This window comes from Gavia stellata, chromosome Z (assembly GCF_030936135.1).
Source record: "Gavia stellata isolate bGavSte3 chromosome Z, bGavSte3.hap2, whole genome shotgun sequence".
Taxonomy (NCBI): domain Eukaryota; kingdom Metazoa; phylum Chordata; class Aves; order Gaviiformes; family Gaviidae; genus Gavia; species Gavia stellata.
This window is the reverse complement of record NC_082637.1, coordinates 28,154,071-28,178,992: the sequence shown is the minus strand read 5'-3', so window position 1 is coordinate 28,178,992 and position 24,922 is coordinate 28,154,071. Positions and strand designations below refer to the sequence as shown.

The window sequence follows — 24,922 nt, the reverse complement described above, 5'->3', positions numbered from 1 at the left end:
AAAGCCTTACTTAGCACCAACGCTTATGTCTGACAGATTCAGACAGCCTCAAAAGTGATCAAGAAATCCTCTTCTAATATCATATAATCGTTTAAATGTTAAAAGCATTTTAGACTAACCCAACAATCTATACCATTAAAATACATCCACAGACTTCAGAAAGCATCTGTAAACCCCTTTTCTTTCTGAGGCTCATCAGAAAGGCTAAAAATTTAAGTCACAGCCTTTTAAATAGTCCAGTAGTTGACAATGGTCTGTCAGAAAAATTCCATTAATAAAAATCCTAGATCAAAACTATTCTGTCAATACAAAAGGATACTCTGACCTTTAGAATATTCTATCAAATATGCAATTATAAGTAGAATTTAAGATATCAAAACCTCATGAAGCTCTAGAGAAACTTCAGTATGTATTCTTTTCACCAAGTGTAAAATGCCTGTGATAGCTGAGAAAACACGGTACTTCATCCTTTTATACTTCTACATAAATCAGACATGTATGCAAAAACTTTGATGATAAACTAGTAGAAGTCTACAAAAACTAATAATTGGTAACTTGTGCAGCCCTTATTTTTCATGCTAATAATACATACATTACGTTAATGTTTTAAAAAGTGTATTGCATACATATATTAAAACTAAGCACTGAATCCATGCTAATCATGATAAGACATTTCTAGATTGCTTACTTCCGTTTGGCCTTAAATTTACAATAGTAAATCAAGAATGAAAAAAATGAATGTATACCTGCTAATACTAGAATAAGATAGGCTTTCCTGCTGTTTTCTCTTGCACATATGATGTAAAACGCTTCAAGAATTTTGGATATTCTCGTTTTGCCACTGCCCGTAACACTGATGCTGGCGCCCATCCTCCTGGGTTCACTAGAAGCAGACAGGAAAAAAGACACTGAAATACAGCAAATCTGCTAAAGGCTAGAAAGAAAATCTAAGTTTGTTATTCCTGCAACTCCTTCTGAAGTAACAGGAAAGAATAATGATCAGTGGATTTTTTGATGCCCTTACAGCTTGTATTGTAGCACTTTCTACTCTTAATACACAAGCTCAGTCCAGTTCTATGATGCCACTATTTAGAAAGGGTTAAACACAATGTGTTGAGTCTTTGGGGAATGCCCAAATGGAAGGTGATATTCTAAGGACTTTCAAGAAACAACAGAAAAAGAGACTTGCGTTACTACTTATTTCAAAGAAAACAGAAGTCAGTCTTAACTTTTCAATAACTGCTGCATTTGTTTGCAGAATTGCTACATAGCCAATGTCTTAAAAATTATTTTTAAAGCACTTTAAACTGATTCTAAAATACGCTTCAATTCACAGGGCAAATATTTTGCTGAAAAAGCTGGCACTTCCCATATAATCACAGTTCAGAATTGATCAATGAAAATGTATTTTTTAAGTAACTGGGAAACTTCTAAAAAGGAAGCAAAGCAGCTTACCCCAGAGTTTAACACCATATAATACTATTTGTACAGGATTTAATACCAATTACATCACTCCTATATGGGAAAGATTTACTGAACCAATTTTTCAGACTCTGACTCTTTACTAAGCCATGTAATAGGTGGTTAAAAGTAATAAGCAGATGAGCTACTCTTGAAGTGTTTTGTAGCTGCAGGAGAGGAGCCAGTAAGTACGTAGCTCCAATACTACAATACACTGCTAAATACTGGGTACAGCAACAACAGTTTGGCTTTGATAACTATTCAGTCAATACCAAGGATTCTATCAGTTAAAAAAATAAAAAATATGTAGACTAGATTATACAGCTTGCAAACATCCTCATAGAAAATGTATTTGTTCCTTCTTAACACTGAAGGTAAGAACTGTATCTTTACTAATCAGCAGCTTTTCAGCCTAACAAGATGAATGAGGGGAAAAAAATTACAGCGATACATGAAAAAACAAAACTAAAAGCTATGCCAAGTCATCCCAGTTGCAGACATTTTTTCTGCCCACCCTCCTGCACCCCAAGGTACTGTACTTAGGACTGAGCTACCACTTCCATTTATTCCTCCCAGAATGCTGCACCATGAATGATCCCATTCACTGATTCATGTAGCACATTAATTTGAGTCTTTTTAAACATGAAGACCACAAGTATGATGCTATATATAAATTTAACAGAAAACTGCATCAAGTTTTTTTGCCACTATTCCTCCCCAGAATTAGCATATATCATCAACATCATATTGAAAAATTTTAGACTTACCATTAGCTACATATGTAATCTTGCATAGAATGTTGTCCCTGCTTATTTCCTTGTTCCCCTCTGGTGGGCTTACTAACGTCTGACAAATCATAGCAATATTTATTTTGGCACGGACACAGCGATTGTTCAGCTGCCAAAAAAATGAAGCGTTTGTAAGCCTTAAACTAAATTTGATTCAGCATACTTGACTGCTAACATTTTAATTTACTATGAAGTCTTAAGACACTCCAGAAGCTGTGTTTCTGAGAGTTTGCATTCTAGCACTACATGGATGTAACATGAACGCGAGTGAAACGAAAGGTACATGGTGAACAGGGAAAGGGTTAAACTGAAATGCCCAAATCTCAGGTTTCTGCTTACTTAATACATATTACAAGTGAATTACTTCAATTATTTTGACAAATGAGTATGGAAACATTTGAAAAATAATGTATCAGGGTTTACAAATATCAGTGAGTAACTTTTCCCTTGTAAGCCAGCTATGGCATAGCAATCAGCACAGAAATACTCCAAAGAAAACAATCATTGCTACTATCTGACAGAACCAAGGCAGAACTGTGTAAGATGGAGGTTTAACAGATTCCACACCTACAGTTATACAAGCCTACTCCTATATCTGACAATACTGAAGAGTTACTGATTTGATTCCATACAAAATAACATCAACTCTTTAAGATGTTTTCACATCTCCAGAAATTTTGCTTCAATTCTGCTGCAACACCTTAGGTCTGCCAACTGTCGAGATAAGGCAAGAAAGCTTTTGGCTCAGAATGCCTTCATCAGGTCACTGTATCACCTGGTTTAAATAAACTGTATTTTTGCATGACACCCCCACCTCCCTCACACTAGTGTTATGCATGCATTACCATGTAATAGAAAAACATTATCTTAAAAGCAGAACTTGATAAAATGAAAATAATACTTACAGGAGCACTGTCATGTTCCACAGAGAAATTGCACACAATCCATGTTTCCGGATCATTTTCACTGAATGCTGGTATCTTTCTGATGGCAGACAAATACAGCACATCCCTTTGAGAAGCTGGCCACACCCTCTGCAGAGAAACACCTGAATATAAGCTTTTCCAGTTTTGCAAACTAATTACTTACTATCCTTAGATAAAGGAAAAAAACAAGGAAGGCAAAAGAGGTCAGTCATGTTATTTAAGTAGAAGTTTCTTCAAGTTAGTAAATTCTTTTTCAAAACTGAAACAAAACATAGCTGTTGTACAGATGCATATCAGGTTATATGGCTACACTTCATTTTACAGAAATTTAGGCAAAAGTTTAATGCCTTTGAAATGCAGGAAGCCAAGCTGCAAGGACTTTTTCAGCAGGCAAAAAGGAAGAGGCATCTCCCCTCCTGTTCTCTCAACCTCAGGTTTACATTTCAGTTTGTAGCTTATGAGTATTAACTAAACTAGTGGTTAAGTATAATTAGATGCATCTGCAGTTACTTTTGTCTCCAAAAAGAAAGTAAGCATGGGAGAGAAATATTCAAAACAATATATTACTTCAAAAAGCTACTACTTCAGTAAGACATATATGGTAAACTGATATTATTTAAGAGAAAGGTTCAGAAGCAAAATGTCTGATAAGAAAATATACAAAAGCCATTTTCTTGACACTCAACACAGGGAAAAAAGTCTAGCCTTTACCACAATGCTATACAGTTTACACTACTGTCTTACTCAAAACTGCAAGTCCTCTGTTACAGAAGTTTTAAGGTAACCGGCATTACTGGTAAAGTTGTCAAAGAAAAATATTTGGTTTAATATTTGAGCATACTAATACTTGGAAGATTAAAGATGAATCTGTAGACTTCATTCCCATTTTTTTGAACCTTCAGGTTTCAGTTGTTGGGTTATAATTCAAACGAACATTTTAGTAAAGCTACACCAGAACTGGTTGCGGGGGAAAAACATAATGAAGTTTACAAGAACAAATGTTGTACCAGCAATTATACCGCCTCATAATGCAAATGTGTATGTCAACTAATTGTGGTCAACAATAGCTTGCATTATTGCAACAAAACATACGATGCAGTGGCATGGGTTTCTTCCTTGTAGCCGGTGTTGGTTTATTGCTTCCGTTTGCTTTAAATGACTCTTGCTTGCTGGCAGTAATATATTTAGATATTAAAATCAGTCCTCATTTGTTATTACAAGCTCTATCAGACACATGCACAAGCAATTACGCTATCAAGACAAGTTTGAAAAATAAAGTTGCAGTTTAATGGAGAACTTGTTCTGAAATGTTGTTCTGAGCAGTAGTTTAAGTTGTTAAGCTGTTGAAGTATTTCAAAATAAGATTAGAACATATATGCCCCAGACTGTCTCAGTAAGGTATGCATATGGCTGAAGTGTTATTACCTTATGTGTCTGGTAAATGATGATTGCATTATCAGCTAAATTTTCCACAACATGGAAATTTTCAATTGTTGCTAAAAGAGGCGGGGGGAAAAAAAAAATCCATCAGTAAACAAGCACAGATATTAGGTCAATGTTATAAATAATATCCTTGCTGATAAACATGCAAAGCTTAAGAACCAATTCCTTACTTTCCCAGTCATTACGAACATCGACATTCCAGAAGTAGTGGCAAACTTCATGCCCTGTTACACCTTTAACAGCATGGGTTGCTTTCAAAGGATCTAAAACTATTCCATTCTCTTCCACCTCTCTTCTGTATACCTATAGCCAAATACAAAGAAATGTAGAACAGAAATTGTCAAAACTGTTCATGCTTTAATTGTTTAAAATTTCAACAGGTTTTGAAAGATTAACACATGAATAATTTGTCATGTCAGTGGTCTCTGGTAACTACCAATGCAGACATTCTTACATGGCAATTCACATTAAAATACCAGTATTTTAAGAATCTCTACTCCAAAAATGATTAAGCTACCTTATTTATCACTGTGCACAAGGATCCATACGAGCACAGCAGAGCAGCCAACACAGTAACTCACTACTCTAACATTTTCATACATCGAATTTACACATCGTTTTGATACCAAGTTTTAAGAAAGAATGAGAAAGGAATCTGCAAAGATAAAGCTAATGCAAGAGTTACACAGGATTTTATATGAATAAATATATTAGAAGCTGCAGCTCTCGGGGGCTCCAGTCTGAACTTAAACAACACTATTCTCAGAGAGAAGTTCTAACAGCATAACTTACTGAGTGATAGTATTCCCAGAGGATCATAGAATCATTTAGGTTGGAAAAGACTCTTAAGATCATTGAGTCCAACTGTAAACTTAACATTGCCAAGTCCACCAGACTGAAAATATCTGTCTTCACAGCGTATCATCTTATATGAATTAAACAAAAATCCAAACATTTACCTTCATTTCTCCTTCTTCTACCACTAGCTGCCAATTGGCATCTCCTCCTACATCTTGCAAGGAGTATGTCATGTGGTTTTGTACCATCTCTTCCACCTTTAAAGGAAAAAAATACACATTTTTAACTCATTCCTTCCATCTTCTTCGACAGAGACTGTACAGTATTGGAAGCCAGAAGTCAATATTGAAAATCCTGTGCAGGCGCTGAATTTGAACAACAGGGCTTTCTATTACAGGTTTAGAACAAGCAGATACTTCTGGCCTTCAGAATCAAAAGCCAAAACCTTGATTCAACTTCCAACTTCATTCTTTGTGGGTACTTCTTATCCTTCCTTTGCACCTCTAAACTGTCAAAACTCACTGTTTCTACCTAAGACAGTTTTATTTCAACATACAGGGACTTACACCAGGAATCTCTAAATAGAATTACAACGCACTGTTAGATATTCCCTGAAGAGCATTTAAGACACTGAACAAAGGTGGGGGGATGGGGAGGAAGACAGACAAACTCCAAAAAAGTGAATGCATATCAAAAGTCATATTGGAAGAGCAGTGAAGGAAACAGCCATGAGCAAAGCATGCCTATTCTGTTTCATTGGCATCTTTGCACAGTTGCCAGCTAGAAAAAAAGAAAAGAAATGCTTACATTCAAAAAATTATGAAAATAGAGAGACTCTACTGTTATAAAGTAGTAATTTAAGAATTTATTTAGCTAGACAGTTGTGTGCTTTTTCTTAAAGGCCAGATATTTGATGCATTTTTACCAAGTTACGTGAATACCTCATTTTTTTTATTCCATATAATGCACATGAAAATAGGTGCTGGGACAGGAAATGGATTTTTATTTTAAATCTGCAGTCTTATCCTGTTTCTTTGGTTCCCCACCCCTTTCTAAATCCCACTCTCCCCCAAATAAAAGTAGAAGCAAAAATATGAGGTAACCATTGCTGCGTAATGTTTACAAGTACTGGAAACGCTTTAATTACTTTTTTCCACCCAAAGATAGGTGACTACTAAAACTTGTCACAGCAAATAAGTCCATGTAATTGACACTATTTTCCTGAATAATTAGAAATAACTTTTTTTTTTTCAAAAGGAAAAGTACTACAAGCAAAGGTTAGTTAATTGACCAACACAAAGATTAGTCTAAGTGCACAATCACAAGATTAATAGCCTGAACCCGTGAAGTGGTTTTGCACAACTTACAAAAATATGAAGCCTAGTGTGCATATAAAAATAACATAAAATATATATTTGGGCAAGTAGTACAACAAGTAGAAAGCAAAATTAAAGAATATTTAATGATCTCTTTCTGATACGTTATATAATTGAAAGATGTTATTTACTTTTAATTTAAAGCAGTAATTTTGTTTGTACTATGTATTCCATGGGCAATACCCTTAAGACCAGGAAGAAAAAAAGGTAATTGAATCAAGTCAAAATCCTCAAAGTACAACATCAAAATAAAATCCATTGAATAGAAATTCTAGTTTCTCTTATTTTAACTATAGACTTCACTACAGAAGCAGAAGTTATCAGTCCAGTTTTGGGGGTTTGGGGTTTTGTTTTTTTTTTTTTTTTTGCTTAGTTTTTGAGTTATAATGAACTACAAACACACACAAGATCTGTGTTTCTGCTTTTAGACTGGCCATCTTTTCCTGCCTGTTACTAACTAGCAGGTTTCCTGCAAGAGATTCTTCTGTTTATTCTTCTTCCAGTGAAACAATGACAGTACAATCCTAACCATGTAAGAATGTGGTGTATTTAAATATTCAATTTACTAGCTCAAAAAGGACTCCTCACCATGGTCCCAACATTTACCTGCAACACCTTCAGGTCCCTACGTCTCTTCTCCCCTAGCTCCTAATCTATTAAAGACAAAGTTAGCTTTTATAGGTTTTCTTTGGTTTTTGCTGCTTTTTGCTTTATGCTAAATCCAGAAGGATGAGGGGAATAGCAAGGAAAGAAGAGAGGGAGGCATCCATAGGAGCACAGTCTGAAGTTTCTTACTTCTGCTTCACCAAAGAATTGCAGTACCTACAATTGCCTTGTGCATGCTGCCTGTCCAAACTGCACGTAATCTGTGCGCTGATCACTGTCTGTCAACCTGCACCCATTTCAGAGGCACAGAGTCAAGATTCACGACTTCTTTCCTGCCGGGGGGGCCACACTATTACCCCTGGGTTCCTGGCAGGCTATAGGAATGGTCTGCAAGAATACCTGTAACCTGTATGCCATGTAGCCTTGGCCTGAACATTAAGTGGGAAGTTCTTCACTTTAAAGGCCCTCAGAACAGCTCAATCTATTTTAAAATCTGACAGTCCTTTAAAAGAAAGTAATCTGCAAAACATATACAGTGTTTTAAGCCCACAGCTTCCCACTCAGCTGGCAGAGACAAATTAATGCCTTTCTAGAGGCACACTGAAGAACCAGCTCCTATCAGAATACATGTTTATACTTCCCAAACTTAAAAACCAGGCTGCAAGTTTCTAGTTGACCTTTTAGTGATACAAAAATTCCCTTTGTATGAATGAAGTCTAGAAACAAGTCACATTTATTCAGAATCAAGATATTAGTTTGCCTTTCCAAAAGTCAAATCCTCAGCCTAGGGACAGAGGCCAATTTCATATTAATAAGGCCCAGAGCAGGTTGCCACCAAAAGAAAGGGTGCTGCTTTTCTCTTCGTGCTCTCAGTTGTCTTTCACCTACTTGTTCAGTAGCAATGAAGCTCCAGAGCAAGTGGATTGACTTGCAGATCTGGCAAAAATTTGTCCTAGGGAAAATATTTGGGGGGCATGGGTGTGTGTGTGTGGAAAGTAGTTTCCTGTAAGTTAAGATGATCATCCTTTCTCAGTGAGCCCATTAACTTGAAACTGCATTCGAAGGCTCTCAGTAGTAACTTCTATGTAGTTTAATCCATACAGCAGCTAAAAAGAGCAACAAGTTGACTCCAGTCCATTTGATCCTGATCCTTAACCTCAATTTGCGTTACTGTGAGAAGGACCTGGTCAACATCAGGTTTGTTTTTAAATGGTTAGTTTTTCAGCCACACTAGTGCTCTGATACGCCAGTCTATCATATGAATGCACAAATATTGTCACAAGCATAAAAGAGGTGAAAATGAGGAGGCCCGCATATTTTAGCAGCTATGAGTTTCCCTTATATTGAACTGCCCATGTAGCCATAGCCTGACAGACAACCAGAGTGTGCCTTTGGAATCAAACTTGCTTTCTATTACTTGGTTTCCCCCCTTCTCCCAAAGAAAAACAAACTTGAAAAACTTGACTACTCGAGTACCAGTAGATGAGCCTATCAGTGTTCTGCAATATGACCTGCATACTCTTTCCCTTGCGGTAAGTTCAAATTTCAGAAATTAACTGACTGCAAAAGGTCAAAGCAAATGTTGGGATTTCAGTCCAATAAGCAAGTCCTTAAGTGTTAGGGTCTTGCTCATAAAGCTGGTAGCAAGGTCTGCAGGTGGTACAATTCCAGGCTCTGTTAATCAAAAGAAAATCCACTCCTTCTATTTGAAAAAGCAGGTTGTTTGCAGCATTAGTTAACAATTTCAAAAAAACTCCAAAATAACAGATCCCAGAAGGAAGCTCCATATTCATAATCACACACAGGCCAAAGCAGAAGGAAACTAATGGCATGAATGCCATGTCTGAACAACTTTTTTTTGAGATTAATGCATGAACTCACCTATCTAATTCTACTTTAAACTACGATCTTCAGAACAAGCACCTAGAGTAATTTTGTATGTTACTGGAATATGTCACTATGACTACATTGACATATTCAGGATGTCAGACTTGTTTTCTGAAGGGTAAGTTAATATATTGAAACTCCTCAGGAAAAATTCTCATACCCCCAATCTTGTTTGTCAGCAACATACTTTATGACCTTTCCGTAATAAAACTAGTTGTAGAGGTAAAAAATGGTAGTAATGAACCTTAACATTAAGCTACTAAATGTCATTGCAAAAAAAAGTTAAAGACAAAAATCAAACCTCTGATTTAAAATAAAAAAACCCTATTCAATTTGAAGGAAAGACCATCTCCAGCCCACAGAAAACAGGTGTTATTCTACTTTTATTATAATCAGAAATGCAAAATTTTCAAATTGTAGTCATTTTTATTAAAGGTACTGAATTAAAGCCAACAGTTTCACAAGATTGGGCCTCTGCACAAGTGATATGCATGCAAGCAGAATGTAAAAAGACAACCATTTAGTACAGGAATAGAGAACTCCTTTGTTTGTCTCAATGTACTAGTTTAAAGCAAGCAGTGATTTATGTAACAAAAAACCCAGGTTCTAGAGAAGAGGATGAAATACAGCAAAGATATGCAACCCCCACTCTACACATTAATACAGTACCTGGGCGCTGAATCTGTGAACATCATCAGAGGCACTGACTAGATCAATGGAAGACATGGAGGAAGAGCGACTATAGGGCTACCAGAGACAGACAAAGAAAAAACCAAGTAATCAGAACAAAGGCACAACAGAGCATTCAGTACCAACTTGCAAGCACAAGATAATGAAGAAAAGGAAAACAAAAGCACCATAAGCAGCAAAGCACAGCAGTGAATGCTGATTTCATGCACCTATTATGTATTATGCTCCCAGTGTAGCCCTGAGAGAAGCATAGTGTTTCCAGTAATACTAAAAAAAGTCAACTGATCCTGATACAAATACTGGATTTTTTTTTTATGAAATCAATTCAGTGAATTTTGGTGAAGGTATCTTAAAAACACTGAGGTTAGCAAGTTGGGACATTTCCCTTATCATCTAACTGACAAGCTTGATAGAAATCAAGAGTATTCTAAATAGATACTCAAATCAGTATTTTTTGAGCCAAGACAGAAGACAGTCCTTCTCCAATTCCAGCCACTTAATTTGAAAATGAGTAAGCCATTGAAAGTTACTAGAAACACCTAAAAAAACCCCTCACCTACCCCTACAAAATATTATTTGGAAGTATCATAGGTCAGCCCATTATTCAGAGGAGATCATGAGAAATATCTTACCTTTTGGACAAATCGATGAGTCCCCACAGCAGAATATGCATCTCCAGAAGGTAAGGATGTTGGCCAGTGTAATCTGACCTTTTCACTTTGGGACTGCAACAAAATAGGTTTAATTATTAGTAGTCAGCTGCTACTGGGTGGACTATGAAACAGAGTGAGTCATCCTCAATCTACATAGTGGCTACACCTACTAATGCTATCCATGACAGGCATGAAGCTGCCATCCTGCTGGAATTCTCAGCAAGTGAATAGGCCTGAAGACTGAATTTATCTATATTTCAAATTGCATTTCTGGGTTAAGGAAAACAGGTCGGCAGCATTAAGGATTTATGTAGTAGTACAAAAGTCACTCAAAACTTTTACTCTCCGCTAAGAGATCCCAATATAGGTAAACTCTGTTGGGTACTATATGTCCACTAGAAAGCCTTTTAATTCTTAACCAAGTCATTGTATTCACTGTATTCATAAGCCAAAACATTTTTAAGACAAAGGATGCACCACTTTGTTATTCTCTCTCATTTTATATACTGCTATACGTTCTCATATTCTATATACTTCCTCACATGTGTCTTATGCCTTTTTGATCCTTGTCACTGAAGTGTATTCAAGAAATGAGTTAGAGAAGTATCCAGAGCCTACAGAATTTTTAAATAAAACCAAACACCAAGAGAACTATGCCTTTCCTATTTCACATACCGGTAGAGTCAAAAGAAACTTCAGCGCAATAGTTAGGTTTCGAGAAATAGCTGCAGTGTTTGATATTCTTATTTGCACAGGGCGTCAGTTACATACAAAGATAAATTTTATACAGGACACTTATTTAGGAATTAGAAGCTAGAGACATTCAATTAGCTTAACACGTATACCATCCTTTTCTGTGAAAGCTGTGAAATCACAGCTAGTTAGTGCTAAGCAACAATATTTAACTGTAAAAATACTAAGTGAATTCCCCTTATCAATGTCAGAATAAAGTATCTAGAGCTTCAGGAGATGAACCCCAGGACTGAGTTTAAGTCACAGAAGTCTCCCATGAAGTGCCCATCATTCCCGCATTTTCCAAGTATCAATACCTGTTCTTCCATTTTATCCTGTCTATCGAGAGCAGCTTCAACAGCATCAAAGAATTCTTCTTCATTAATCAGACTATTAGGACCCTCCTAGAGCATAAGAAACAAAACTAGTTCAAAGTTTTGGAGACATGAGAATTCCACTTTAGTATGAGAAATATGTATTTATATATTATGCATATGTCTGATGGAAGCAAATTTCTTCCATAGAAATATTTCTTCTATCTTTCTTCTATTTCTTCTACAGAAAATATTTATTTTCACCAATATTCTTAGATTACAATTCCTCTGAAAACCCTACTTGTTAAAGGAAGTTACTACCTCTAACTACAATTTAGGGATAGTCGTATAAAGAAGGAAAAAAACAGGAAACTGACTCACAGAGTCAATACGCTTTGCCATCAGATTTAGGTTTTAATTAACATATATCTTTTATTAAAAATGTTTACAGTGTGTCAGTGAAGTACACATATTAACATAATCGTGTAGTTAGTCTCCCTCCAAGTATTCCAGTGCCTTAGGGTAGATTATAGGTATGTGCCCAAAACGTAACAAGAGTAGACAAAATTCTTGGAAAGAACAGTTTAACACTAAACAGGAGGTAGAGCTGAGTCAACTATTAAAAACTCAAGTCTGCTAAGTAAAATGGTAATTTCAGAAAATTAGTTTTACTGCTTTTACTGTATTGTAAAACAAGCTGGTCCAGCAAATTTCAAAAAACTACTTTGCAACAGGGATATCTGGGAGAAGCAGCTGGGTTCATAACCAGGTAGACAAAGTCCAACTTCCTATCCATCTCTCTTCTACAGTGTATATCTTAGTCACAACGGAGAACCTAAGCTCAAGTATCTTTTAGATATCTCTACATATTAGTACTGTTTCTCAGGCTAAGATTTGTAAGTAGAAACTTGTTTGATTAATGTACATGAAAGGGTCAAGTTCTTAAAAATTATGCAAACTGCATTATAGGTGCATTAGTTTACATTATTTTTCAGAAGGTGGTTTAAGTGTCTTAGAATTTGACTAAATATCTCACTAAGGAGGAAGCTGCTGAAATACGCAATTTAACAGATGAAAGAAACCTAAAATCACTGAATTTGTCAACAAGAAATTTCAAGTGGCAGTGACAAGTTGAAAATCAATTCAAGTTAAACTTCAGATTCATGGACTGCCTCTGCAGTCAGGGTTTTCGTATTTGCTCTACATATCTATGCATCTGAACCATTAAAAAGGGAAAATACAACACTATTGCATATAAGCAGTATCAAATGTAAAAGAAAAATAAAATGCTTTAGACAAAAGCAGAACATGGAAGCCTGAGGTGAAGACAGACTTCCATTCTCAAAAAATTAAGGACTGATATTCTTCATTCAGCTTCAGTTTCCAAGGTGGAAAAATAAAAGTGGCATGAACACACTTGGCACAAGCCAAACACCTTGATTTACTCATCCCTTTCCCCCTTTGAGAAACAAACCAATCTTTAAAAGTCACAGTGCTTTTAAAAATTTCAAATGCAGAATTTGTACCTCGTAGTCCGGCCCTCCAAAGTGGGACTTTTTCTTCAGTTCTGTCACAGCATTTTTGTATGCTTCTTCAGTTCTTCTCCTTTTCTCTATCTCCTGTAAAATTATATGATCATTTGAAGCAGTGAGAATGAATTGACTGATCATAGTCAACATGACAATAAATAGAATGGCCAGTGCATTTTTTTTCCCAAGTAACAATTGCAAAGCTAATGATTTTCTGAATTTATTTGCATGCATTCATTACATGTACCCATATACACCCATATATAATACATAGCTTGGGGAGCTAGCTACCTTGAGGATACTTTCTTTAAGTCATGTGGTAGAAACTAGATCAGCAAGCAGAAGCTGATATCTAGTTTAAGCATAGCTATTCATGGTTCACTGAGGTCAGACTTCGTATCTGACTGACAGTTTATATAAACCTCTTTGACACAGGTGCTTGGGTAGTGATAACAAAGGGTGAAAAGTAAGATTGGTAAAAAGCTAACTTGTTGAATGTGGTGAGGTACTAATGAGTCACAGCACTTAAGTTTGTATCTATAATTAGCTGGCATAGGATCAACGTGAATCATTTTGTGAACTCAATGCAGAGACTAAAAACTCAACATCATTCTCCCGTAATAGGTGTGTGACTGTACTAGAGTCACTGATGATGTCTATATCATTGTATGTTTTGAACAAAAAAGTAGTAATTCCAGAATCCGATTAAGTCTAATATTTCCTCTGCAAATTCTACATACTGCCAGATATTCTCAGTGAAACAGCCTTGAACACTTCTAAAAATTCTTGCAGAATGCAGCTTTAATATACAGTATGTTTCTCTGTCCCCTTTCAGAATCACTTCAGGTGGAAGAAAGTGAAGTGTTACTGGTGACAACCGGACACCAAACTCTACTTCTTGCAGATATAAATATAATTATGCAGCAACCCAATTTGAACTTTAAAGATTCAGTGGAAAGCCCCTAAGCAATACTGAGACACTAAGTTTACCAACTGAGAATTTGGTGGTAACATTCACCCTGGAACATGTTTTCCAGTTTCTAAAGAAAAGTTTGAAAAGTAAAGCAACAGTTTTGCAGTAAAACAAAGTAGTATAGTTCTCTACAGAAAAGTTCTTAGAAAAAAGAAGCAGCACTTAGATGAAGACAGTATTGTCTTTATCTGTGAACATAGGCTTTTCCTTTCTGAAACTATCACAGAGGCAAAATTTCACAAAATTTTGCGCGTTTATCTTTTTTGAAAGCAACTGGAGAGTCCTGAAGATGCATAAAGCATGACTTGAGAGAAAGCATAGAAGTTTTACCAGAACACTTGGAATGAAAAACAAACACAACCAAAACACTGCTCTTCCTCCCACTCACCCCAAATCCCCACACTTTCTATACTTCAATCTGCAAATTATTGATAATTCACATATGTCAAAAGACAACTCTCCAAATCTGCCAGCTTCTCTTGGCAACAACATTAAATAAGGCAGAAATTGGGAAACTGTTTGACTGCAGAGTAGAAAAAATAGTGGTGTACTAAAACTCTGTAAAATGTAATGAGATGTTTAAGTTGCAGTTGTCAAAGATGAACAAAATAAGCTAAACATGTTAATCTTAAGGCAAAACTTAATGTTCAGAAAATAAGTTTGCTCATTAAATAACAATTAGTAAGACCAAAGGAAACAAGAATAGAAAAATGTTGCTGTAGTCAAGACAACAAGTATCATCACAAGGATTTTGCTGCAAATAAAACAATGGACTAAAGATAAAATGGATAAACAAGGAAAGGATTTAAAGAAAAGTCTATTCTAAAATACATTCAGGAGGCTCATACTGAAAAATATACTACACTAGAAAAATGAAAAGTCAAGTTCAAGATCTTAACAGCTAAGAGGAAAAAGTTGAAAGCAAAGCTGTATCTACAACTACCTTTAGATAACATTACATGCTTTTGTATTAATTTTATTCTGGCCATCTGACTGTTTTGGTAACAGAAAGAAACCTAAATATAGAATTGTAAAATAACAATCGTTAAGTGCATTATTTTAGCAGTCTCCTTAAAAGTTAAAAGATGTTTTTATAATAATTTCTTGTTTTCAAAGGGTTAGAAGTAGTTTCCAACCTTCAGAATGTAACTAAAATCCCTTTCTTTTATTTAAAAAAAAAGGGGTGTTACAGAGAAACATACTCACTTCATAACACTATACTCATCTCTAGTCAAACTGTAGTCACTTCCAGATTCAATAAATTCTACTCAACTTGCTTTTTTAATATGAGAGAATTTTTAGGACAGCTATAATTGAAACATATTTGCTTCAAGTTCAGACGACATAAATCCATCTTGCATCTTCAGGCTAAGCTAGCCCTCTACAAGATGGAGACTGTATAATTTTGTGAGGTAGTGGGACTCTTACTAACCACCTTTGTGTGTTGCTGTTAAGTAAAAGGCAGTTCTGAAGCTAGTGGAGCAAGGAGGCTGGAGAGGAGAGGAGTGAGCTGGATTACAGTGGCAGTTACACTACTTGTAAAAAACCCTCATTGATTTTAGCCACCGACAGAGATCTTATTCTTCCTGTGACAAACCTGCACAGCACAGAGCCAGTAGCATGAATCTGCTGACACACAAAGGACAAACTCGATGCTGCCCCTTTCAACTTTGCTAGATGGTTTTTTAAAGGCACTGGACAGACTTATAAGAGCTCTAAAACCCTCCCAGCTAGAACATAAACACAAAGAGCTGCCTAATTTAATGTAATTTTCTCCTCCAATCTCTTAGAGAAGGTATTCTGAGCTTTATCATCTCACAATATTTACCTCCTTTTCAGAGCAGTTTACACACCTATCCAAGAAAACCAAATGTACAAAGATCAACACCATTCTCCTCCCACATCTGTTTATCAGATGACAGAGCAATTTTTTATTTTTTTTTTCCCCCTCAGACCCACAGTCATAGAAGATACTCTTATGAAGCCATGTTTAACCACTAAAACAAGATGACAGAAAAACAAGAGCAGCTCTACAACTGAAGTGGAATAGTGTTAGCAGAGGTCTGAATACAGTCAACTGCTCTCTTTAAGGGTGTAGGTGTCAAGGTGTTGGTCATGGGGGACTGCAGGGGCAGCCTCTGTGGGAGGAGTCCAGGGGCTGCCCAGTGTCAGACAGAGGTGGTTCTAGCCAGCTCTGAAACAGACCCACTGCAGGACACAGCTGAACCCATCCACCACATGTGTGGCACCTCTCTTAAAACGTATTTAAGAGCAAAAAAAGCCCAGGAAGAGAGGAAGGGGGAACAAAAACTGAGAAACAATAGAGGAGACGCCAAGGCCAGAAGAGGAGGAGGTGCAGCTCCAGGCCAGAGAACATATCCACACTGCAGCCCATGGAGGACTCCATGCCAGAGCAGCAGAGCAGAGGGACATTTCCTGAAGGAATTGTGTCCCATGGAGAACCCACACTGCAGCAGATTTTTCCCAGAGGACTGCCGCCCATGGAGAGGACCTACACTGGAGCCAGGAAAAAGTGCGAGGAAGGAGTGGCAGAGATTAAGTGTTTTGGACTGACTGCAACCACCCATTCCTCACCCCGCACTGCTTGGGGCTAGCTAGCAGCTGGTAGTGGGGCCTGTAGTGGAGGAGTGAAGCTGAGCTTGGGAAATGGGGGAAGAAAGCTGGTTTAGTGTTTGTCTTTTTGTTTCCCATTAACTGGATCTATTTTAAGTCAGCAACAAATTGATTTTCCTTAAGTCAAGAACGTTCTGCCATGACAAGAACCAGTAAGCAATCTCCCTGTCTTTCTCTTGACCCATGAGCTTTCTTATCCTGTATTTTTCTCCTAGTCCTGCTGGATGGGTGGTGAGCAGCTGGGTGGGCATTTGGCTGTTAGCCAAGGCTAGCCCACCACAATTCTATGTTATTTCAATAAAAATCTCTTATTCCAAAAGGCTAGCAGTTAGAGGAATACAAATAAAAAAGTAATTATTTTATATTAGAATTGAAGTACTTTACTATGAGTGTGCTGTGAACCCCAGAAAATTTCACTGACAAATGTGACTTTAAAAAAGTTGCAAGTCTACCAAAGCAGAGCAACTTAAAACCTCCGAGTTTTTGGAAGCTTTTACTATTTTAATTTCTGGGAAAACGAGTCCAAATAAGCTTGTGACCTCCTTTAAAATGTATTTACTCATGCTGTATGAGGTATCAGTCACATGAGACCCAAAGTGAAATTTAGGTTTGAATTTGTTAACCACTTGCAGCTAAACCCAAGTGCTTTAAAGTTAGTCCACAGAAGAAAAGTGACAAATAACTAATCTGAACAAATTCAAACTCTATATTAACATATTATTCTATATTAACATATACCAGTCTACGGTCAGGAAAAATTCACTTCATTCATGCTCTAAGCAAAGTCTGATCAACAGGAGTGAACTGTCTTTGCTTAGCCTGGAGAAGAGAAGGCTTCTGTGGGGGGATCTAATAGTAGCCTTCCAATACCTCCACAAAAATAATAAAGAAACTGAGCCAGACACTTCACAGCAGTCTATAGTAGAAGAATGAAAAAACAGTAGGCAGATACTGGAATAAGAGTTACTCCAACTGGATATAAGGAAAAACCTTTTCACTATAACAACAGCTGAGCAGCAGAACAGGCTGCCCAGAAAAACTGTGCAGTCTCCATGCTAGACGACTTGAAATGAGACTTCATAAAGCCCTGAGCAACTGGATCTGATCTCAAACTGTCCTTCCTTTAAGCAGGAGGTTGGAGAAAGAGAGACCTCTTGAGGTCTCTAGTCCAACCTGAATTACCCTATGATTCTATGAATAAGCTTAGGTCTTGGATCTACTGTAATTCCTCCAACTACTTAGATGAAGCAGTAACAAATTAGTCACAATACAGTTAGACAGGGCCAGGCCTTTGACATATGGACAAAGGTGACCCAAGAGACAGGGGCAAGGATTTAAACATGGATGTGTTTTGTCTGAATGCATTCATTCTTTGAAATGTATACCACTAAAACACATGGATAAAGATTTGAAGTGTGATATACACCACATGGAAACACATTAAATGAAAAACAAGAGACCACAACAGCTAGAGGACTGCACCGGACACCAGCCAGGGATGGCAGGATTCTAGATATCAAAGCCCGAAGTACAACCTAGCCATGCCTCCAGCACATCTCATGGGAAAAGACACTGTTCCTTTCAGGTTGGTATAGTGGTTAAGTAGGCTTAGCATGAACTATCACTGCCATTAGAACAACAGATATTCTAACACCACACAGCTAAAAAATTTAACCCATTAGTATAAAACATGACTTAATATCTTCAATCTCCTAAAGGAAAGTGAAATAATTGTATCTTAAAGAGACATTTAAAGTTAGAACTGGTTGTTTTCCTCAGTGTTGTCACCATGTCTTATCACAATTAAAACATTTCAGAGATATGCTCACCATTTTGCGAGAAGGCTGCAAGCAATACACTTATTACAGTGGAATACTGTCAGGTTCTCTATAGATACAAAAAATATAGGTATACTATCTGAACAAGGGCTGGGAAAAGAAGGACTACGATGAATAATGTTACTGTATCACCAGTCAGGATGAGGCTTTAACATTTCATAGAAGTAATAATGAAAGCACCTAAAAATAATAAATGGTGTACATAAAAGCAATACCTGGAATAAAGAAGTTAACAACAGCTCATTTGAAACTTCAATTTCAAGCTAAAGAAACATTTTTTCAACAAAAGTAAAAGTAAAATGATGTTACCTTATCTAGCCTTTTTTGCCAGCTTTCTTCACGTTTCACCATGAGTTCAATACAATGAGAGAGCGTAGCAAGGATTCCAGCAGTAGTTGCCTTGAAAGTTATAGCTTCTCCTTTAAAGTCTATGCCATTAATTCCTTTGGGTGTCACATGTGGAAACACTATGAACAAGCACGAATCATTCACTGATAGTTGCCTTTAACTCAAACAAGCATTTTACATGTATTCTTATATTACAACTGTTTGAAGAAAACAGACTGACTAGAAAGTTAATTTAAAAATAAAAATCAAAAGTACTAGTAATTTTCAGCTATCCACAGGATAAGGAAAGAGATTCAAAAGGAGGAGCACATCCCTTCAGCTTCATCTTGCTATACTGTATTTCAAGACTGCTTGTAATGCTGTATTACTCTGCACTCTGCAAATCATGTGGGTGGAGGGAGTGGTAATACTTTGCAACAATAGCAGTTTGACAGCTTGAAGTGGGGCCTAATTAACACAGAGCAACCTTAAAACACATCTGATACAGCACTAAGAAAGGAACAATTTCAAAATGCAATCAAACCCAAAACGTAACATTCAAGGTTGCTTTAAGCAGGTAATTATAGATTTTAAAATCTCGAAGTAAAAAGGTATGATATAAGATAAAAGTATCAAATGTGTTGAATTATCTAAGTACTGTAGGTTTTGCAGTTCCAACAACTACTTCATGCTGTCAACCAAGCCATCTGTTGCTAAGGCTATTTAAACAAGTCACTTAAAATGTGCGACAAAAAAGTACCTATTATATGTCAAATTCGTATGTAGGTTGACATAATAACAAATCAAACACTACACATTAATGTCAGAAAATATAAGAAGGCAGAAGTAACACCCATGTTGAAGCTGACTGAGCCCAGCAAGTTAAAGTAACACCTGCTATGCCATGGGGCAAGCTAATGACTTATCACCTACCTGGATATTGCTTTCTTCCCCCCTGTCTGTCTGTCAACATGCCACTGTTACAGTTTAAAAAGTACAACTAAATATTTGTGTAAGTTTATCCAATATCTGTCTGCAAGGGCAAAGCAGAGCTTTCAAGCAGTTCAGTTCTTGTAAGGAAAAGAAATGCAACTGCTGTTCTCAAATGGTAGAGCACAATATCTACAATTTGGCAACAGAAAGCAATTGTCACGTGGTCTTAAAGCAATGGTTTTAGTCTCTAGAGGTTTTATATGCCCTCCTTTCAGAAGGAATCAAACTATTTTTCAAAGAGATGATTACAGACTACACACTACTTCAAATACCTCAATAAACACACATACTATGGTAGAATACAGCTTATTTTTTTTTTTATGTTCACCAACAATGCTCCCTAAAAGGTAAAGATGATGGGGGCTGGAGGAAAAAAGAGAAGCAAGAAAGAAAAATCTGTTTCAGAAACAATAATGAGCAGAACAGCTCTCCCTCCCCCTAACAGCTGCAGAGGGAACATGGAGGAGGCCGAGACTGAAAGTGGTATAAGCTGGCAAGGAGGTGGTGCAGCGGACTCACTGAGATTAATGAAAATTACACAAGAGCTTCACCCGTAACACTTCACGACTGAAAAATAGTTTATACTAATAATTTGTCCTGTTGGTATACACTGTATTCATACGCAGGCTTACCAGCACAGCTATAATGCTTATAGGTGTAACTTTTCTCTCTTAATTATGCAACATGCTAGACATGCTAAAGAAAATACCGATGGCAACACTGTAAAATCATTTCAGAAATCTCTAATGGTAGATTGTAAGGGAGATGCAGCAACACAGCCCCACTGCCTGGAAAAAAGCCAGCTTTTGTTCCTGGATATCTTTAGGTCTCAGCTACAGCTCATTAATACTTCCACACAGTTTCAGTCATCATATATTCTAAGTCATTCTTTAATGGCTAGTCTCAAAGCAGCAGTGACACATGCAGAGCTTGCAGTTTTAAAGTCAGTGTCCATAGCTCCTTTCAGCCATTACCATTCTGGGCAAAAATGAACTTGTTGCAGAAAGACGTAAAACCTGTTTCTTTGAAGATATGGTCACTCAAGAGGTTACTTACAATGGATGGGAGTATTTTGATTCATTCCTAATCACAGGAGACATTTGTCTTCCCAGAACATGTCAGAAGATGACCTCAAGCCCCATCTCAGTAACAGCTGAGCTTCAGCACATTAGAAGTATTTGTCAGGAGATTTTCTATTTGGAGAGCCCGAACATCTTTCCTATTCCTTTTTTACGCTTTTTTTCATGTCAGCTAGAAGACTTGAGTGTTTCAAAATGAAATCAGGCATCAGCTCTATATGGTTCAAGGTAAAGGCTAGTAGGAAAGTGTTAACACTGTAACTGCTCTTCTAGCTTGGTGATCAAACTGCATGCAGCCAACTGAAAAAAGCAGCAGGATGATTTTTCTCCTACCTTAACTTCAATTTCAATGTCTTCCAAGTGGTTCCTTTTTAATTATCCTGTCTTTTAAGCATTTTTCTTTATTTCTGATTTGTTTTCTCTTGCCTTTCATATAAAGGATTCTTCATATCCTGCTCTAGCCTTCAATAGCTCTTTAGCCCTTCTCTCCCACACCTCTACGTCTGTTAGGATAGGAACAAGGGAAAACTGACCTAAGGTTCTGTTTGTAACACTTTCCCAGATGTCCCAAACATCATGTGTTTGATCAAATCTGTTTCCCAGTGGAACAATTATTTTAAAAACTGTAAGTAGAAAGCAGTTCCTTTATAATTTTCATTTTATGCTACCTTAACATCTTATGTCACTAAATTAATTCTAAGTGAAATAGAAACATTTGGTTGCATGACCCATTTATTGATACCTACTGTTGTTGATCTTCTATGGATAGCAGTAGGATCAGTATGATTAGTTTTCCTTTAAGAACAACCCCATTATTTCAGCAACACATCGCTGAAGATTCTTCCTCCATTCAAAGCACAAAAATCCAGCCTAAGTCCCACTGTGGTTTATGTCAAATGTCTCTCCTTCAGCCTCTATACCATTTTCCATCTTTATAGTTCCAGTACAAAAACACTTTTGTCTTCAAAGAGGTTCCTTAAGTAGGTTTTAGTTGCTCTTCCTATTCTTACATTAATTTAAATCCAAATACGCTCATTTTCCTGAGTGGATGGATTGGAACACTTGTTGATCAAGATTCTACATTTTTAGAATGTAAGATCCCAATGGGTAAATATGCATCAGCCATATTCTCCCTTGGTGTTTTATACAAATGATCACTGTTTCAGTTACCAGATTTTTTTAATTGGAAAGTGACCAATAAATTTAAAATACCTTCATAGTACTCTTCCTAGCTCTTCACTCAAAGATCCTAGGGAACACAGAAAATAAAAAGCTTCCCTATCCAAAACGTCTTCTTCAGAGTAGTACACAAATCTCTACAGTCATGTTAACTTTCTCCTCCCACGCAGGAAAGGTGCGGAAGGGAACAAATTTCAAAAGATGATGTGAATATGGTCCCTTAAGTCAGTCTTAAATCTAATGATTTCAGCATTAGATTGGTGCACTAGTGGCTTGAACAGTAGGCTCAAACACTCCTTATCACAGTAGGCTAAAGAGGTTGAACCCATGCTTCTCACTTCCTGGAGCACTGACTGCAGAACAGCCCCAGAATAAACAGGCAACCACTTCTCAGCTACAGTTAAAAAGATTGTTCCAGTCCTTCCAGGACTGGATAGAGACTTCAGGAACGGAACCTGAAATTTGAGAAACCAAAGAATCTTAACAGGCTAATCTTCAGAAAAGGGTGAAGTTGAAGATAAATCTTTCATTATCAGTTAGTCTGAGTAGTCTTCTGCCCAATACACGGGCATGGCTGTCTCAACCTGAGACATGTACTTCCCCCACTACATCACTTATGACTTATGATTTCACTTTAGGGCAGAGACTAATTTTTCATTTCTAATCAAGCTTTGCAGCACTCAGCTACTAAATATTTAACGGATTTAGACCTTAGAAATCAAATCGAGGCATAGAAAAACTATAATGGAGATAAAGCTTTTCATAGAAATAATTGACAGAAAGTAAATTTAGTGGAATCAGGAATCATAACAACTGGAACTGGAAGTTCTGCAAAAAGTAAGGGGTTGCAGAAATTATTTTCTGTAGTGAGCTATAGTAAGTGAGTTTATATACAGGTACCCATAACATATAGCAATTTCTTAGCACAGAAGTTCCCAAAGACTTGATACAGAACTTTTTACAGGAGGTATATGGATATCACTTCAAATTCCTGTTAAACAGGCGATGAAAAAAATAAAGTCACTGACTTGGCATTTAAATGTTCTAAGATGCCCAGATGTACTAAAATTATAGACTTTTCTAATGACATTTCCCGTATCGTATGCATATATATAGCAGATACACCAGAAGAATGTAGATATGAATAAATATTCTAAAGTTAAATTAACCTGAAACTCCTACGTGATCCTACAAAAATTAAGTTTGAAAAAGACATCTCTCAAAATGAATCATGCAGTAAAATTAAATTTTCACTTAACATTTTTTAAAGTGGGCTTTTTCAGTTTTCTGAAATTTGTTCTGATGTAACAGTCCTCAAAAAAATGTACTTTTATATACACAATAGGGTTAGTGGAACTGTGCACTTTCTCACAGATGAGCGTTGCAAGCTTGCTTATCTTTGGTGGTAAGAGGCAAGAAAGATTTATTCAAAACTGCAGTTATATGCTACTTAACCTCTGAAATCAGCATTACGATTTATCCTCAGCAAAGCAAGCACTTCATATAATTGAAAAAAACCTACTTATATGATGATCTGGAAATCTGCTGAAAGCTCCTTCTATTTCCTTTCCTCTTTCCTCCTAACAGTTTTGGCTATGCTCTAGAAAGAGCACTTAAATACAGCAAGGGAAGATGTAACACATGGGGACAATAGCCAATTAAAAAGAAAACAGAAGATACAGAAAAGGCCTATTTCGCCCATATATTTTCCAGGTTCTTTATTAAAGTATTTACATTTTTAAAAACACTTTGGTGAGTATTTCATTGGGAGATTCCATCAGATTTGAAACTGAGGTAGTGAAATCGAAAGTTTTGTGAAACAAAGTCTAAGAAATACCTTAGGACTAATCGAATTGTCAACATCTAGAGAATGTAAACACTGAAATATTTCAGTCTGGAAACAAGAGAAAGTCTAAGAAGAAAGCAAATAGATTTTAAATGCATATACAAATTCTGCGAGGCCAGAAGTATCAGATTTCTAGAACAGCAAGACTTGCATGACTTCTTCACATTTACTACACAGAGGCAGTGAGTAAAATAACTAGATAAATTACAGTAAGAACAAAAATCAGAATTCTGTTCATCGTAACAATGGAAAAGTGCTGACATTATGATGAGTGAGAATCAACAACAGTGTTGCCTTAACCATGACATACCCATAGCACCTGGAAAAACCACACTGGGACATACCTAACTGGAAAAGCACCGTGCTCCACCACACTCCTAAAGCAGGTACTACTTGCAAGAAAAACTGCAATTACCTGTTACAAATCTCAGTTTCCAATATCTGAATGATGCAGCTGTTTCAACAGAATTTTGTAGTGAACACGGTTTTGGACACAGAACAGGAAATTCCAGCTTAACAAGCTTGCATTAATATTTGTGTGAATTAAGAATAACTCAAGAGAACCATGAAAAGCAGCTAATGTATGATAACATGAATACGAACTTCCTGTCACATATATTTAAATAACTGTTCTTGCCATTTTCTGCTTAGAAAAGACCATAAATACCCATCTTGTATCAGGTGTATCATCGTACCATTCATATGAATTTTCAGTGAAAAAGTTGGGACACACTTACATTTTTCCTTACTGCTGTTATTGTTATGCAAAAAATCCCCATCAGAACGCATTGTAGGGAAATCATCTTCATCGTCTTCTACCACTAAATTTGAGAGAGAGTGTGTTATGAGA

At 36.6% G+C, this 24,922-nt stretch overlaps 1 protein-coding gene across 2 annotated transcripts in view; it reads right to left on the bottom strand.

Moving 5' to 3' along the window:
- The window catches only part of CERT1 (ceramide transporter 1), an 81,078-nt gene that overhangs the window by 3,371 nt on the left and 52,785 nt on the right, over window positions 1-24,922 (bottom strand). Inside the window, exons 6-17 of one of the 2 annotated variants that reach the window (XM_059833256.1) lie at window positions 24,810-24,893; window positions 18,958-19,115; window positions 13,201-13,293; window positions 11,678-11,764; window positions 10,608-10,700; window positions 9,955-10,032; window positions 5,578-5,673; window positions 4,789-4,921; window positions 4,601-4,671; window positions 3,155-3,283; window positions 2,229-2,358; window positions 747-883 (exon numbers count right to left, since the gene is read on the bottom strand). In XM_059833256.1, the coding sequence (XP_059689239.1) occupies window positions 756-883; window positions 2,229-2,358; window positions 3,155-3,283; window positions 4,601-4,671; window positions 4,789-4,921; window positions 5,578-5,673; window positions 9,955-10,032; window positions 10,608-10,700; window positions 11,678-11,764; window positions 13,201-13,293; window positions 18,958-19,115; window positions 24,810-24,893 (1,280 nt within the window). In that variant the 3' untranslated portion in view covers window positions 747-755. The remainder of the gene's footprint in view (window positions 1-746; window positions 884-2,228; window positions 2,359-3,154; window positions 3,284-4,600; window positions 4,672-4,788; window positions 4,922-5,577; window positions 5,674-9,954; window positions 10,033-10,607; window positions 10,701-11,677; window positions 11,765-13,200; window positions 13,294-18,957; window positions 19,116-24,809; window positions 24,894-24,922) is intronic. The other variant, XM_059833257.1, reaches the window with a different exon arrangement.